This window comes from Empidonax traillii, unplaced genomic scaffold (assembly GCF_003031625.1).
Source record: "Empidonax traillii isolate 1590-97213 ecotype Southwest subspecies unplaced genomic scaffold, ASM303162v1 scaffold27:size3997909, whole genome shotgun sequence".
In the NCBI taxonomy this organism is placed as follows: Eukaryota; Metazoa; Chordata; class Aves; order Passeriformes; family Tyrannidae; genus Empidonax; species Empidonax traillii.
In genome coordinates this window covers 2,871,907-2,883,867 of record NW_020955220.1, presented here as the reverse complement: position 1 = coordinate 2,883,867, position 11,961 = coordinate 2,871,907, and the positions used below count along the sequence as shown (strand labels likewise).

Below are 11,961 nucleotides of genomic sequence, written 5' to 3'. Positions count from 1 at the left end.
GTGGTGCCTCTAGTTCCTACCTCTCCCATTCCTTCATACTCCTTGGCAACCTTTGGGTGATCACGTGCATTAAAACTCAGCACAAATGTGAAGCTCACACTACTAATAACAAGTGCTGTTTATCTCCGCTCTAAGCAGCAATGATACTGGGGCTCCAACAAGACAAGCGCTCCATTTGTACTGAATTTCATCTTTGATTTTTTGTGTTATCCTGAGCGTATTAAAACACATCAACTGATCCCATCCACGTATAATGTTCTGGATGTTTTAACTGCTGACATCTCCTACAGACATCCCCTATGTATCCTGCCTACTGTTGTGTCTAGGCAGGTCAGCAAACCCATGTCTAGAGTGGGGCACGAAGAGCTCCGGCCAGCCCTTTCCCTCTGGGCGTTTCGTGAGGGGCATCAGCTCTCCCTGCCCAGCGCCATCGGCCCCAACACACCCCTGGGCACAGGGAAGCGCCCAAACACTCAAGGGAATGACGGGCAGTGCCCTTGGCCGTGCCACGTGCCCGAGGTGGAGGAGGAAGAGGAAGGGGGGAACAGGAAGAGGAAAGGCAGGAGGAGGGGAAAGCTGCGGGGTCTGGGGGTGCCGGTCCCGCAGGGCGGTGCCGCCCCGCCCGCCTTGGCCCTCGGCGGCCGCCATCCGTCCTCCCCAGGTGAACGCGTATCCCTCCGCCGCGGCCGCCCCTCGCCGGGCTCGCAGCCGCAGTGCCCGGATGGAAACTGTGATGGCCTCCGGCAGCGCCGCGCCGGGCGGCAGGACCCGCGGTAACTGCGCGGGAGGCACCGGGCGGGAGCGGGGGATCCCCGAGCCGTGCGGGAGGGGCGGCCAGGCGCGGCGCGGCGGCGGAGCGGGTTGGGCAGGCGGCAGCAGCCGCGGCGGGGCGGGACGCGGCACCATCAAATAGTGCTCGCCCGCCGCCCCTGCGGCCGCGGACGGGTCACGAGGCGGGCGGGCCAGGCGGCACCGCGGCGCGGGGGCGCCTCATGCCGGGCTGCCCCGGGCTGCTGTGCCGCGGCTCGCTGTGCCGTGTTCCTCCGCCGGGCGCCGCGCGGGGCGGTGCTGCAGCCGGGCCCGCCTGAGGGGCCGCGGGGTCCCGAGGAGGAGCCGGCGAGGGCAGGGAGGGACCCCTCGACCCTGCCGTGCTGTCGGGCAGCGCCTGGCGCTGCGACCGCGATCGCGCCCTGAGGTGGTGGCAGCTCCGGGGGCTCTGTCCCCGCGCTCCCCGGGCTCGCCGCTTCTCGCCCCGGCAGCCCCGGCGGGGCGGAGGCGGCGGCGGTGCCCGCAGATGGGCAGGGCTGGCCGGGTGTCGCTGCTCTTCCGTGAATGGCAAGTTTGCCGTGTGCGTGTGTATCTGTCTGTGAGCTGTGAGAGTGATCTGGTGATTTTTTCTTTTTGCAAGTGCAGCGTTGTGCTGCCTGGTCGGATATGACCGCTCCAGCTCCATGGGTTTCTTAAGATCTAGTTCTGTTAAGTCCCTGCATGTGTCCAGATCTTGGTAGAGATGAAGACACTCTAAATTTGCAGGCACATAGGCTGGGACGAGGCATGGGATAAGCTGCAGTACAGGGTGTTTTTTTTTCCCTAAGTAGAATTTAAATAAATGTACAGAATTGTGGAAAATACTGCCTGCCCGGATATGTATTTTGAATTTCGTTCGAAATGGAAAAACTGTAAAAGTTACCTAATTTAGCAGTGTCTAACTCCTGTCTCTTATTTCTCATTAGATCAAAGTATATAGCTAAAACTTTCTCTGCTTGTGTACTTTCTTCAAACAAAATAAAGACATACTGAGCATTTTTGGAGGAAGAAAATCGAGGCTTAGAGCCTCAAGTGGTTACTTTCACTTGTGCTTAGTGGTTTGGTTTGGTTTTTTTTTAGTGAGACTTAACTGTGGCACGTGCTTATATATTTTCAATGTTTGTGTTCATTATATCTGTTACTGTAAATGTATATTCTGCCTCCTTCCTAGGCACTTGCAAAACTTTATAGGAACTTCTAATTAGGTTTTTGCTATAGAATTCATTAATATTTTTGCTGAAGAAAAGATAAATGCCTTTTGAGTTCAAGTTAAAATTTGGTGGACAGAGGCACCTGTTTCTAAGTTGTTATATGTTTATGCTTATCACTTACAAATGCCTGATGTAGTGGTAAAACTAAGGTTAAGATAGGCCTTGTTATATTGTATATATACAATATTGATACTGTATTTGGTGATGTTCCTTGGGAGAGAACATATTACAGTATTTTTGTCTTCAATGTATTAAAAATGCACATAATGTAAAATTGTGAGGAATTTGTACTTTTCAGCTTTTAAAATAGCTTTCCTTTTTGTTTTCAGAACTTTTTTTAGTATTTCTCCTGACTGTGGCCTTTTCTGAGTCTTGCATATTTACCTCTTCTGTGTTTATGGAAAAAAAGCAGCTGTTGAAGAATTGAAGTCTTTTCCTAACGTGTAAGTCAGACTTCTTTGATAATGTACATTAATGGTTGTTTCTGGTAAATATTTGTATTTGTCATGTGGCAGGTGCTTGTCCATAGTTGCATAGTACCCACTAATAACAATGTTAAGTTGTAATTTATAAGGATAATTAGTAAAAGGAGATCTCAGATTGAGTTTGAAACTGCCCAGCTGGGACTCTTTGTCAAACATAAATGTTTTATCCAGTTAGTGAAATTTTGCCTGGTTGAAGACCACGTTGGCCCCATGTTAAAAGCCTGAGCCTTGTTCTCTGCAGTATTTTATCCACTTCTGACTTTTAGAATGTTAATTGTATATATACTTCAGGTGTCAGTGTTTGACAGTATAACATTTTAATCTTAGTGATGGGCAGCTACCAAGAGGATGATGTATTGCATCATGCAACCTGTAATCTTTGTGTTGCATCTGTGTATTAAAAAAGTTCTTCAAGCAAACAAATCCAAGTCATTTTTAGTTACCCATTCTTTATATGGGAGTTCAGCTTGCTCCTGTTCCAGTAAGAGATTTACTATTGACAAGAGAACCCATTTTAACGCATTTTGGTGGAAATGGAGTGTGAACGCATATGAGTTGCATCTTCTGAAGGCTCAAAGTAGGGTAATGTCCCATGTTATAATTTCTGTTGTGGAAGATGGGAAGTGTGTCACTGAGTTAAAAGACAAATAAAAATCCTGTACTCAGAGTGTATTCATTTGGAAAGACTCCCAAGGAGGGATTGCACATCTCTGTGGTTTGTCAGTTTTTTGAATGTTAGGTGTGTAGTTGAAATCTCACAGGTCTCATGGCTGGAGAGCACAGTTAAGTGAATTTATTTGATATTGGGTTCTGTGTAAAATGTCAAAGCCTGTTTTGCTTATTCAGGAATTGTGCACAAATGCTAATATCTTCTCCAAAAGAATGCAGTAAAGCATATGCTTAAAAAAAGAAGTGCTTTGCTTTTCTTGCTACATGATATGTGAACTTGTAAAGTAAGTTGTTACATGGACTTGTAAATTTTCTTTGTCAGGTATTTGCATGTCTAATGCTAGATACTTCCTTCTCATAGGACCATGGGAAAATATTTGGAAAACCTTAGGGCTATTGCTTATGATGGCTTGGAGCTCTGGAAGCAGCCCTTGCACTTCATCACAATGAGGGAGAGGCTGTGATAATGTTTTCGGTTTGGATGTGAATAAATAAGATGATCTAATGAGTTCCAAGTCTGTGTTGCTTCAGGGTGGGCACAGGAGTAGTGGAGAGAGAACCACTGATTAGATTTCACCTAACAATTTACTGACTTTTGTTAGGAAAGAAGAATGGGACTCTATGACTTCTACCGTAGAAAAAGTTTTTAGTAAAAAGTGTTGTACTAGTGAAGAAACAGTTCTTCCTTTCCAGTGTTGCTTTTTAAAAATTTGTTATTTTTGATGCTGTTTCATTTCTGCTGATTCTGTGTTGACACGTGGGAGCGATGTTCAAGCATAGACTTGAACTGCCATAAATGGTTGGTGCAGCCTGTTGTGGAAACACTGACATGAAGTCTGTAGTGAGACAGTGATGCTGACCATACCTCTTTGAGCCTTTTAATCCATAGAGGAGTGCTGTTGTCAGTCATGCACGTTAAAAGATTAAACATATGGTGAGAAACCTGAGATAACTTTTATCTATTCACTACTTTAGACTTGTTTGGTTCTAAAGGTAGATGAAAAATTCATTCTGGATCAGTGTGTTGGGTTTTGGGGTTGTTGGTCTTGCCTCCATTAGTGGAGTAGATACTTTGTCAGATTCTGGTTTTTCTTTGTCTTTGCTTTTTAAGCACAATAGTTAGTTGCTAATAGAGTAGCAGACTTGAGTAATGAAAATACCAAATCCTGCTGAATTTGACTTGCTTTTAGTACTTCAGCTATGTTCAGTTATCGATCTATGTCACAGAGGAGTGTTTATGTTTGCGTGAAATCCCAAATTAGTAATAAATGCAATCTTCATTTTCAAAAAGTAGCTCACAGGATGGGAGAAACCCAAAATTTGATGGCATGGAATTTCAGTGTTTTCATCTTTTGGTAGATGTTGTTCTGTAAGACTTATTTTTCAAGTTTTATATATAAATGTTTTTTGAAAACAAACAAACAACGAACCAATAAACAACCCCAACACAAGCAAACAAACAAAGGATACGGTGTAATCGCTTATTTTTTTTGGCTCATCCTTTCCCTTCCCCTCTCCCTCAAATGCTATTATAACTTCCAAGATTGGCATGTGATTCGTTAATGAATTGTAATGAGTGTTCTAATTGCATTACTTTCTAAAGTAATATTTCCTTTGTTTTTTAATTTCAGGAGAATGAAATGGGGAAGTTGTAGAACTTTGACTCGGCGCAGTAGTCTCATTTGCTGCAGAAAGTTAAACTAATCCCAAGAATTCACATAAAGAAAATTAAAGCCTAAAATGTCATCTGAAAAGGAACAGTTTTTTTGTGATAAAAAGGAAATTAATTTATTAAATCACAATGCTGTGAGGAATTGTTCTACAGATTCTACTTTGGAAAAAGAACCGGTGAATGATCCTTTAAGTATGAGGATTCAACCAACAATTTTAGATGTCAATCTTGCTTATGGACTAAAAAATGTGAAAATCGAATTACCCAAGGTGAACATTCCAAATGAAGTATTAATGAAACATGAAGTTGATAGGTTTAGAGAACTCTTTCAGGGTAAGCAGCAAACTACAAGGATGTCCTTAAGGCTAGAGAGAATAAATGGAAGCAATCCTGATTGTTCAGAGAGAAGCCAACCAGAAGTGCAATTTGAGAAAGAGTTGAAAACTGCAGCAAAGGTAGTGAATTTCTCTTGTACAAAGTGCAAGGATAACGTTAGATACAGCCCAAATGATCTCCAGAAACATTTTCAGCTGTTACACTATGGTGAGTTGCCTTTGTATCCTTGTGAGATGTGCAGCTTCTCAGCGAATGACTTCCAGTCCTTTAAACAGCATCGACGCATCCATCGTAGCACTTTGGTAAAATGTGAGCTCTGTAACAATGAACAGATATACACTTTGTTGGATCTGACAAAACATTTCATATCAAAGCATTGTGTAAATGGTCACTTTCAATGTGAAAAATGTGCATTTTCTACCCATGATGTGGGCACGTTTGTTCAGCACATTCACAGACATAAAGAGATTCCCTATAAATGTGGAAAATGCCACCAAGAAAACTTCACAGAAGAAGAGCTCCAAAATAATCATCTTGTTAATACCAGTATGTTTTCTTTTGGTTGTCATTATTGCAGTTACAGCACATCGCGGAAAGATTATCTTTTAAAACACATCATAGCTTTACATAGAGACCACTTTATTGCAAAAGAAAAACCAGAAAAGGATAAATACGAAAAAAGAATAGTGAAGACTCCAGCAGGACTGAAGCTTGTGTTAAAAAGGTATAAAATAGGAGCATCAAAGAAAGCATTCTGGAGAAGGAAAGAAGTAAGCAGTGGAAGTGACAATACTGGAGAAGAAAATGCACAAGTTCTAAGAAGTGTGAATAAAATTCAGACAAATGCTGAGGAGCTGAACCAGTGTGTGAAAGACAAGGAAAAAAATGAAGAAAAAGATCAAGTTAAGTACATAGAAAATTGTAATTTCATGGATGGAATGTTCTCTGCTACTACTGCACAATACGATAAGGCAGATGATGGAACAAATTACGGCCTGGGATTACTGAAAAATGCTGTTCATGGCCCAACAGTGTTGATGGTTAAAAACAATCAAATATCTGTTCCGGCAAATTACAGTGCTAAATTTATGGGCTTTAAAATGGTAGATGGAAAACAACATATTGTTATAAAATTACTACCTACAAGCAAGCAAAATGAGTATTACTTGGGTCAGGAAGCTGATCGTATTAACGATGGTTCTGCAACTCCTTTGCTACAGACTTCTGATCCCTGTGGTTTGTCTTCAGGTGCTATAGCACATGTAACTGATCAGTCAACCTTAAAGAACAATTCTGTTCACACGTTAACCTCCCCTCCATTTTCTTGTCCTGCACGTCATTCAGGAAAGATAGAAGTGGAAAACCAAAATAACTCCACATTGTATGGCAGGAGTGTTTCTGAAACTGTAGCACCTTCTAATATAGCTGTAGGAAAAAGTTCAAATTGTTTGCCAATGAAGTTGGGCTTAACTGTACCTCCACATGACAAGGTAACAAAAGTTGGAACTCAAAACAGTGTTTCATGGGGAAACTTCAGCCCTTCCAGTCATCCTCAGGTATTACCACCCGCCACGACAAATATGCTTCATTATGACCCTGTGAAAATGCCCTTTTTTCCTGAAGTGAAAATGCAAAATGGTGACCTGAATAATAGTAATGGAACTGATAATCCTTATTCAACTTTAATGGATCCTGTTAAGGGAAAGTTGTTGTCTTTTCACAACTATTCCAAAATGGACTTTTTGGATAATCCACGTAGCATTTGGGTGTCAAGAGATGACAGACGCAAAAAATTTGCAGCTAGCAAAACGGTTTCTTTTCAAAACAGTGGAAGTGAATCTGCATCTTCATATTCAGAGTCGATGAAAGGCTTAAAAGCAGAGAAAGTTGTGTCAGCCCAATCAAATATTAATAAAACTTACGAACATATAAACACTAAAAATAACTCTGTGTCTCTTAAAAGCCAATCTAAGTGTGGTGTTGACAGCGAGTGTTTTATGGAGGACCAGCATCATGGCCAGCAGTATTTGGACACTAACATAGATCAAGGCTTTCAGAACGTAGCTGAGAAATTCCAAGAAAATGCCTCTGATTGCGTTAACTCTTTCTTAATGCCTAAAATCACGTCTGTTTTCTCCTTACAAAGTGAACAAGCAGCTAGTTATTTATCGCCTGAAATAAAACAGATACTGCAAGATGTGTTAGAAGTGAAAACAACTTCTCAGCAAGAGTTCCACAGCAAGACAAATAACTGTGTAAAACTTCATTCTGACAAGCTGCTTTCTGGTCATGAGACCAGGGATACAGCCTTCATGAATCTAAAAAACTTTGCAACTACATGTGGTTTTCAGAGGCCTCCTTCTAATGTAGAATATAAGAGAGAGCCGAACACAAGATGTAGCACAAATGAAGGTACACATTGTGGGAGCGAAAGACAGACATCCAGAACATCATTTGATTCACAGGGTGTGGACAAATTATCCATAACTCCGGGTGCTGGTACATTGCTAAAAACTCGCACAGATTCAGTCATAACACAGCAGTTAGTAAAAGAGAAAATACTGTCTGCGGCTCAGAATCCCAGTGGCTTTTCACCAGTTTTACCTGTTCATCAGGAACAAAAGAAAACCCTTTTCTTTAAGTCCCTTCCATCAGGATTTTTTGTTCCTTTGCACCTTGCTACCCAGCCTGGACAACAGGTGGCTTCAGGAAATTCTCTTCCATCAACCAGTTCGTCAGATGGGCATGTGACTGAAGATGTACCTGCATCTTTTCCTTCAAGTAAAGGGCCTGGAATGAGTTTGACTTTTAGCGGGGCAGTTGGAACAGCTGCAAGTGCCGCTAATGATAGTTCTCAGGTTTTAGGGGGAATTGCATCCAGAGAATTCAGTAAAATAACCATATCAACTTCAAAAGTGAAGGGGGAAAATGACAATTTTGGAAATGTAAGAAGTTCCTGTAACAGGGAAGCTTGTTCAGCAAATGATTCGTTGAATAGCATGCCATTCAGAAGATCTCCTCTAACTACATTGGAGTCATCTGTGAAAGGAATTTCTTCTGTGAAAGTGTTATCAGAGCATCAGGATGCTGTCTTTGGTTCTTTAGAGTCAGTAAACCAACGGGAAATTAAACAGGAACAAGATGTTTATGCACTTTCGCCTGATGGACAGCAGGGAGCTTTTCTGAAATGTATGACACCAAACAAGCCTGTAGTTCGTAAACCAGTTTTTTTTCAGGATACTGCTCATCATCAAAATTGTCAACCAAAGAAAACTGGAGCCATGCAACAACAGCTTTTGCTGAAAATGAAGCCTCCTACTTCAGATACACTGGCTGATACCACTCAGTCAGTGAGCAACTCAGTGCCCTCGCTACAGGTGGATAACTTGCAGTTCCTTACTCCTGCACTAGCACAGAAACAAACTAATCTTAGTTTTAATAATGCCTTAATCTTACCAGGTGAGTTAATGCCAGCAAATGCCTCTTTGGCAAGCTCTAATCCAGCATGTTGTGTTCCTCCTGTGGAACCTGTTTATTCTACTAAATCTGCAGGGACACGATTGCAGAATGGTTCTATTGAGAGTACACAAGTAATAACTGCTAACAACAGGAATAACTTCGGTTGTCAGAAGTCCACATGGAGCACCCAAAACAGAACTGCAAAAGCAAAACCTCGTTTAAAACAAAGGGGCTCTAAAAGTTCAGAAACTCGGGGTGTGCAAAGAAATAGGAATTTCAAACGTAAAAGGAAGGCCAGTTGCCCAGAACCTCCAAGAAAGAAAGTAATGTTGCACAGAAAGTGTAAGGAAAAGAATCAAGCTGCAGTTGTTAGTGAATTGGATAGCCCCTACAAACAAAGGGCATCAAAAAAAACCGTGAGGACTTTGAAATTACTTCCTTTTAATTCTAACCAGCTTGTAAAATGCCCTCGGAGAAACCAACCAGTTGTTGTGCTTAACCATCCTGATGTAGATGTCCCGGAAGTTGTAAATCTAATGAAAACCATTGCTAAATTTAAGGGACATGTTCTTAAGGTTTCATTGTCAAAAAGAACTCTTGAAGCGCTTCTGCAGCCAGCCTTCTGCAATCCTTTGGATGTAACTACTGATGTTTTTTCTCAAAAAAGATACAGGACAATAAAACCTATTAGCCCTGTAAAAGAAAGATTTGTCTTAAAATTGACACTGAAAAAGACTAGCAAAAACAATTACCAGATTGTGAAAACTACCTCTAATAATACCTTGAAAGCTAAATTTAGCTGCTGGTTTTGTGGTAGAATATTTGACAATCAGGATAATTGGGTAGGACATGGACAGAGACATCTGATGGAGGCTACTCGAGATTGGAATTTGTTAACGATGACCAGTAAAGAATATCAAACTTAAATACCAAGCATTAAAGTTCTTCAAAAAATATTCGGTTGAATCAGGATACACAAGTGATTTTGGTTTTTATGTCAGTATTGTAACTGAAGTTCAAAAATGATGCAAAGTGTTTGTGTTTTAAAAAAAAGAGCATATTCCCTATTGGCATCAGCTTTGAGAAAGATCAAGGAGCTTTGTGGTTTAAATAACTTGTAACTAATTGCAAATACAATTCCATAAAAAGATATATTATTTTTTATTACTACTATCATGTGCTATATTTTTATTCTATAGAATGAATCTTCAGGGCTTTTGTTCTGTACATATTTAAAAATCCCTAAACATGTAAATATTTTTATACTTTTCAGTTACTTGGTATAATTCTTGCACAGAAATTATACCCCCTCCCCCATTTTTCAGTTCTGTGCATGCACTACTAAAACCAGTTTTTAAAATCTTTTCAGATACATGCAGTTGTTATCCTGGGATTTTTGTTATTTTCACTTATGAGCTCTTGATTTTGTTTTTCAGGGATTGAACACTATTGTTAGCAAGTGCCTCAAAGATGTGAAGCAGTTTACATTATGTCGACTGTGTAACCGTGGGTCTGTATAGGGCCATTTCCCCAACAGTTTCATTTAAACAAAGCCATATGTGAATGCTTTAAGCTATATTTCTATGCACATGACACTTGTACTATTTCTGTGCAGTTTGTCTACTTTCTTAGTGAAGTATTTTTCATATAAATTAATAAAACGTTATGTTTGTGTTAATACGGCGAGTCAGAATAAAATCAATTGAAAATATACAGTATATATATTCATAATGTATATGGTGTTAAAGAATGGTGAACATTCCTAATCTGTATTGACTTTGTCACTATTAAATTTGATACAACTTGTGTTTACAGAAGATGACCGTGAGCATTTATAGAAAATATTCCTGTCTTGCTATGTCTGCCACAAACCCAGTATTGGGAAGTGCAAAGCACCATTTCAGGCCTGTAACTGCATTATAGTTTTGTCCCAGGTGGACCTTTATAGGGTACCAGGGGTTTGGCAAAACCAAGGCTTGAGTCACTCCTCCCTCATTTTACCAGCCAGTAGGGTAATGTTCTTAGGAGCCTGCTGGCTTCCTACTTACACTTTTGGGGATGATGATGAAGAGAGAATATGCTTCACATTTTTTAATGTTTATGAGAGTATGTAAACAAAAGTCTGTATCCATAGTGACTGAGAGTACACAGGTGGAGCTCCTTATTATCCACAGTAATTATTATGTGTAGAGGCTTTGTCCTTCAGATTCTTAATGAAGCTCGAGGGTGGAAGTTCCAGACCTTTTGCCCAAGTACGGGAGGATTACATCTTAGGTGTGCCAGTCAGCTTCCCAAAGTAGTGATGGAAAAATTTCCAAAATTGACTACTGGGCTTGGAGAGGACTGGGGTATTTAAATCTTGGGGATTTTAGATTGTATGCAAGCCCAGGTAGTTGTCTGTGACTATTTCCGTAAGGTGAAAATGAAGACTGCCTTTCCACCAATGAAACAGTTTGAACTCTTTCGTGGATGTCACAGGCATGTCCACTAACCTGAATTCAGCTTCTGTTTTAAAAAGTGTTAAAATGATTAAAAAAACCCCAAACCATTGGCTAGATATGTTTTTGTTTATGTGTCTGTTGGCAGGAAGAGGCACACTAGCTTTAGCTGATGGGTTATGTATGGGAGCCAACTGAAGCAGTCAAGGCAGCATAGTTTGGGTGAATTGCAGGTTGGCGTGTGTTGGTATTACATACAGTTGGTATGTCTTTTGTGTCAAAATTAGATTGTTTTGTGCTGCACAATGGGTTTGAGCTCTGACATTAATTTGGCTAGGAACTTTGAAGATGACTAGTGTAGTGGTGAGGAAGTACGTTGACAAGAAAGGACAAAAGCATGTTAAGCTCTTTTGACTGGAAGGATCAAGCTCATCTGCCTCAGCTTGCTCTCCTATAAACCCTGAAGCTGAACCTGTGAATTTTGCATATTGCCTTTGCCTTCTTTGGCAAAATATCTATAAAGCGATTTGCTAAACCTACTTAGTGCAACTTCAGCAAGGATGACCAGTTTTAGTGGACAATTAACGTAGCACCAAGATGGAAGTTCTGCTGTAGGAGGGTTTGTCTATATTTATGAATCGTGAGAGTTACAATTGTCACTGGAATTTTTTTCTCGCTGGCTTGTTCTCCTAAGAATTGAGTAACCTTAAGTGGTTCTGTGAAAAAGAACACTGTAAAACTAGGAAATGTTGAAATAACTTTGCTTTATACAATATTAGTTCACGGTTGTGTCACTTTATCCACGGACATCCATCTCATTCAGTGTAGAGAACAGCTCCTCCTGAGTAGAGATTTAATATTTTGTTTCCCCACCCTTAATTACT

General features: G+C 40.8%; 1 protein-coding gene across 4 annotated transcripts; it reads left to right on the top strand.

Annotated features, from left to right (window-relative positions):
* The first annotated feature begins 647 nt into the window (after positions 1 to 647).
* ZNF518A (zinc finger protein 518A) lies at positions 648 to 10,451 on the top strand. Of its 4 annotated transcripts, none has more exons than XM_027908911.1 (3): positions 648 to 773; positions 2,348 to 2,461; positions 4,804 to 10,451. In XM_027908911.1, the coding sequence occupies exon 3, from the start codon at positions 4,913 to 4,915 to the stop codon at positions 9,563 to 9,565; it is 4,653 nt and encodes a 1,550-aa protein (XP_027764712.1). In that variant the 5' UTR covers positions 648 to 773; positions 2,348 to 2,461; positions 4,804 to 4,912; the 3' UTR covers positions 9,566 to 10,451. The 4 variants fall into 4 exon arrangements, with proteins under 4 accessions (XP_027764712.1, XP_027764721.1, XP_027764728.1 ...); XM_027908920.1 differs by lacking the exon at positions 648 to 773 and adding an exon at positions 1,283 to 1,387; XM_027908927.1 differs by lacking the exon at positions 648 to 773 and adding an exon at positions 1,402 to 1,611.
* Positions 10,452 to 11,961: the final 1,510 nt, after the last annotated feature.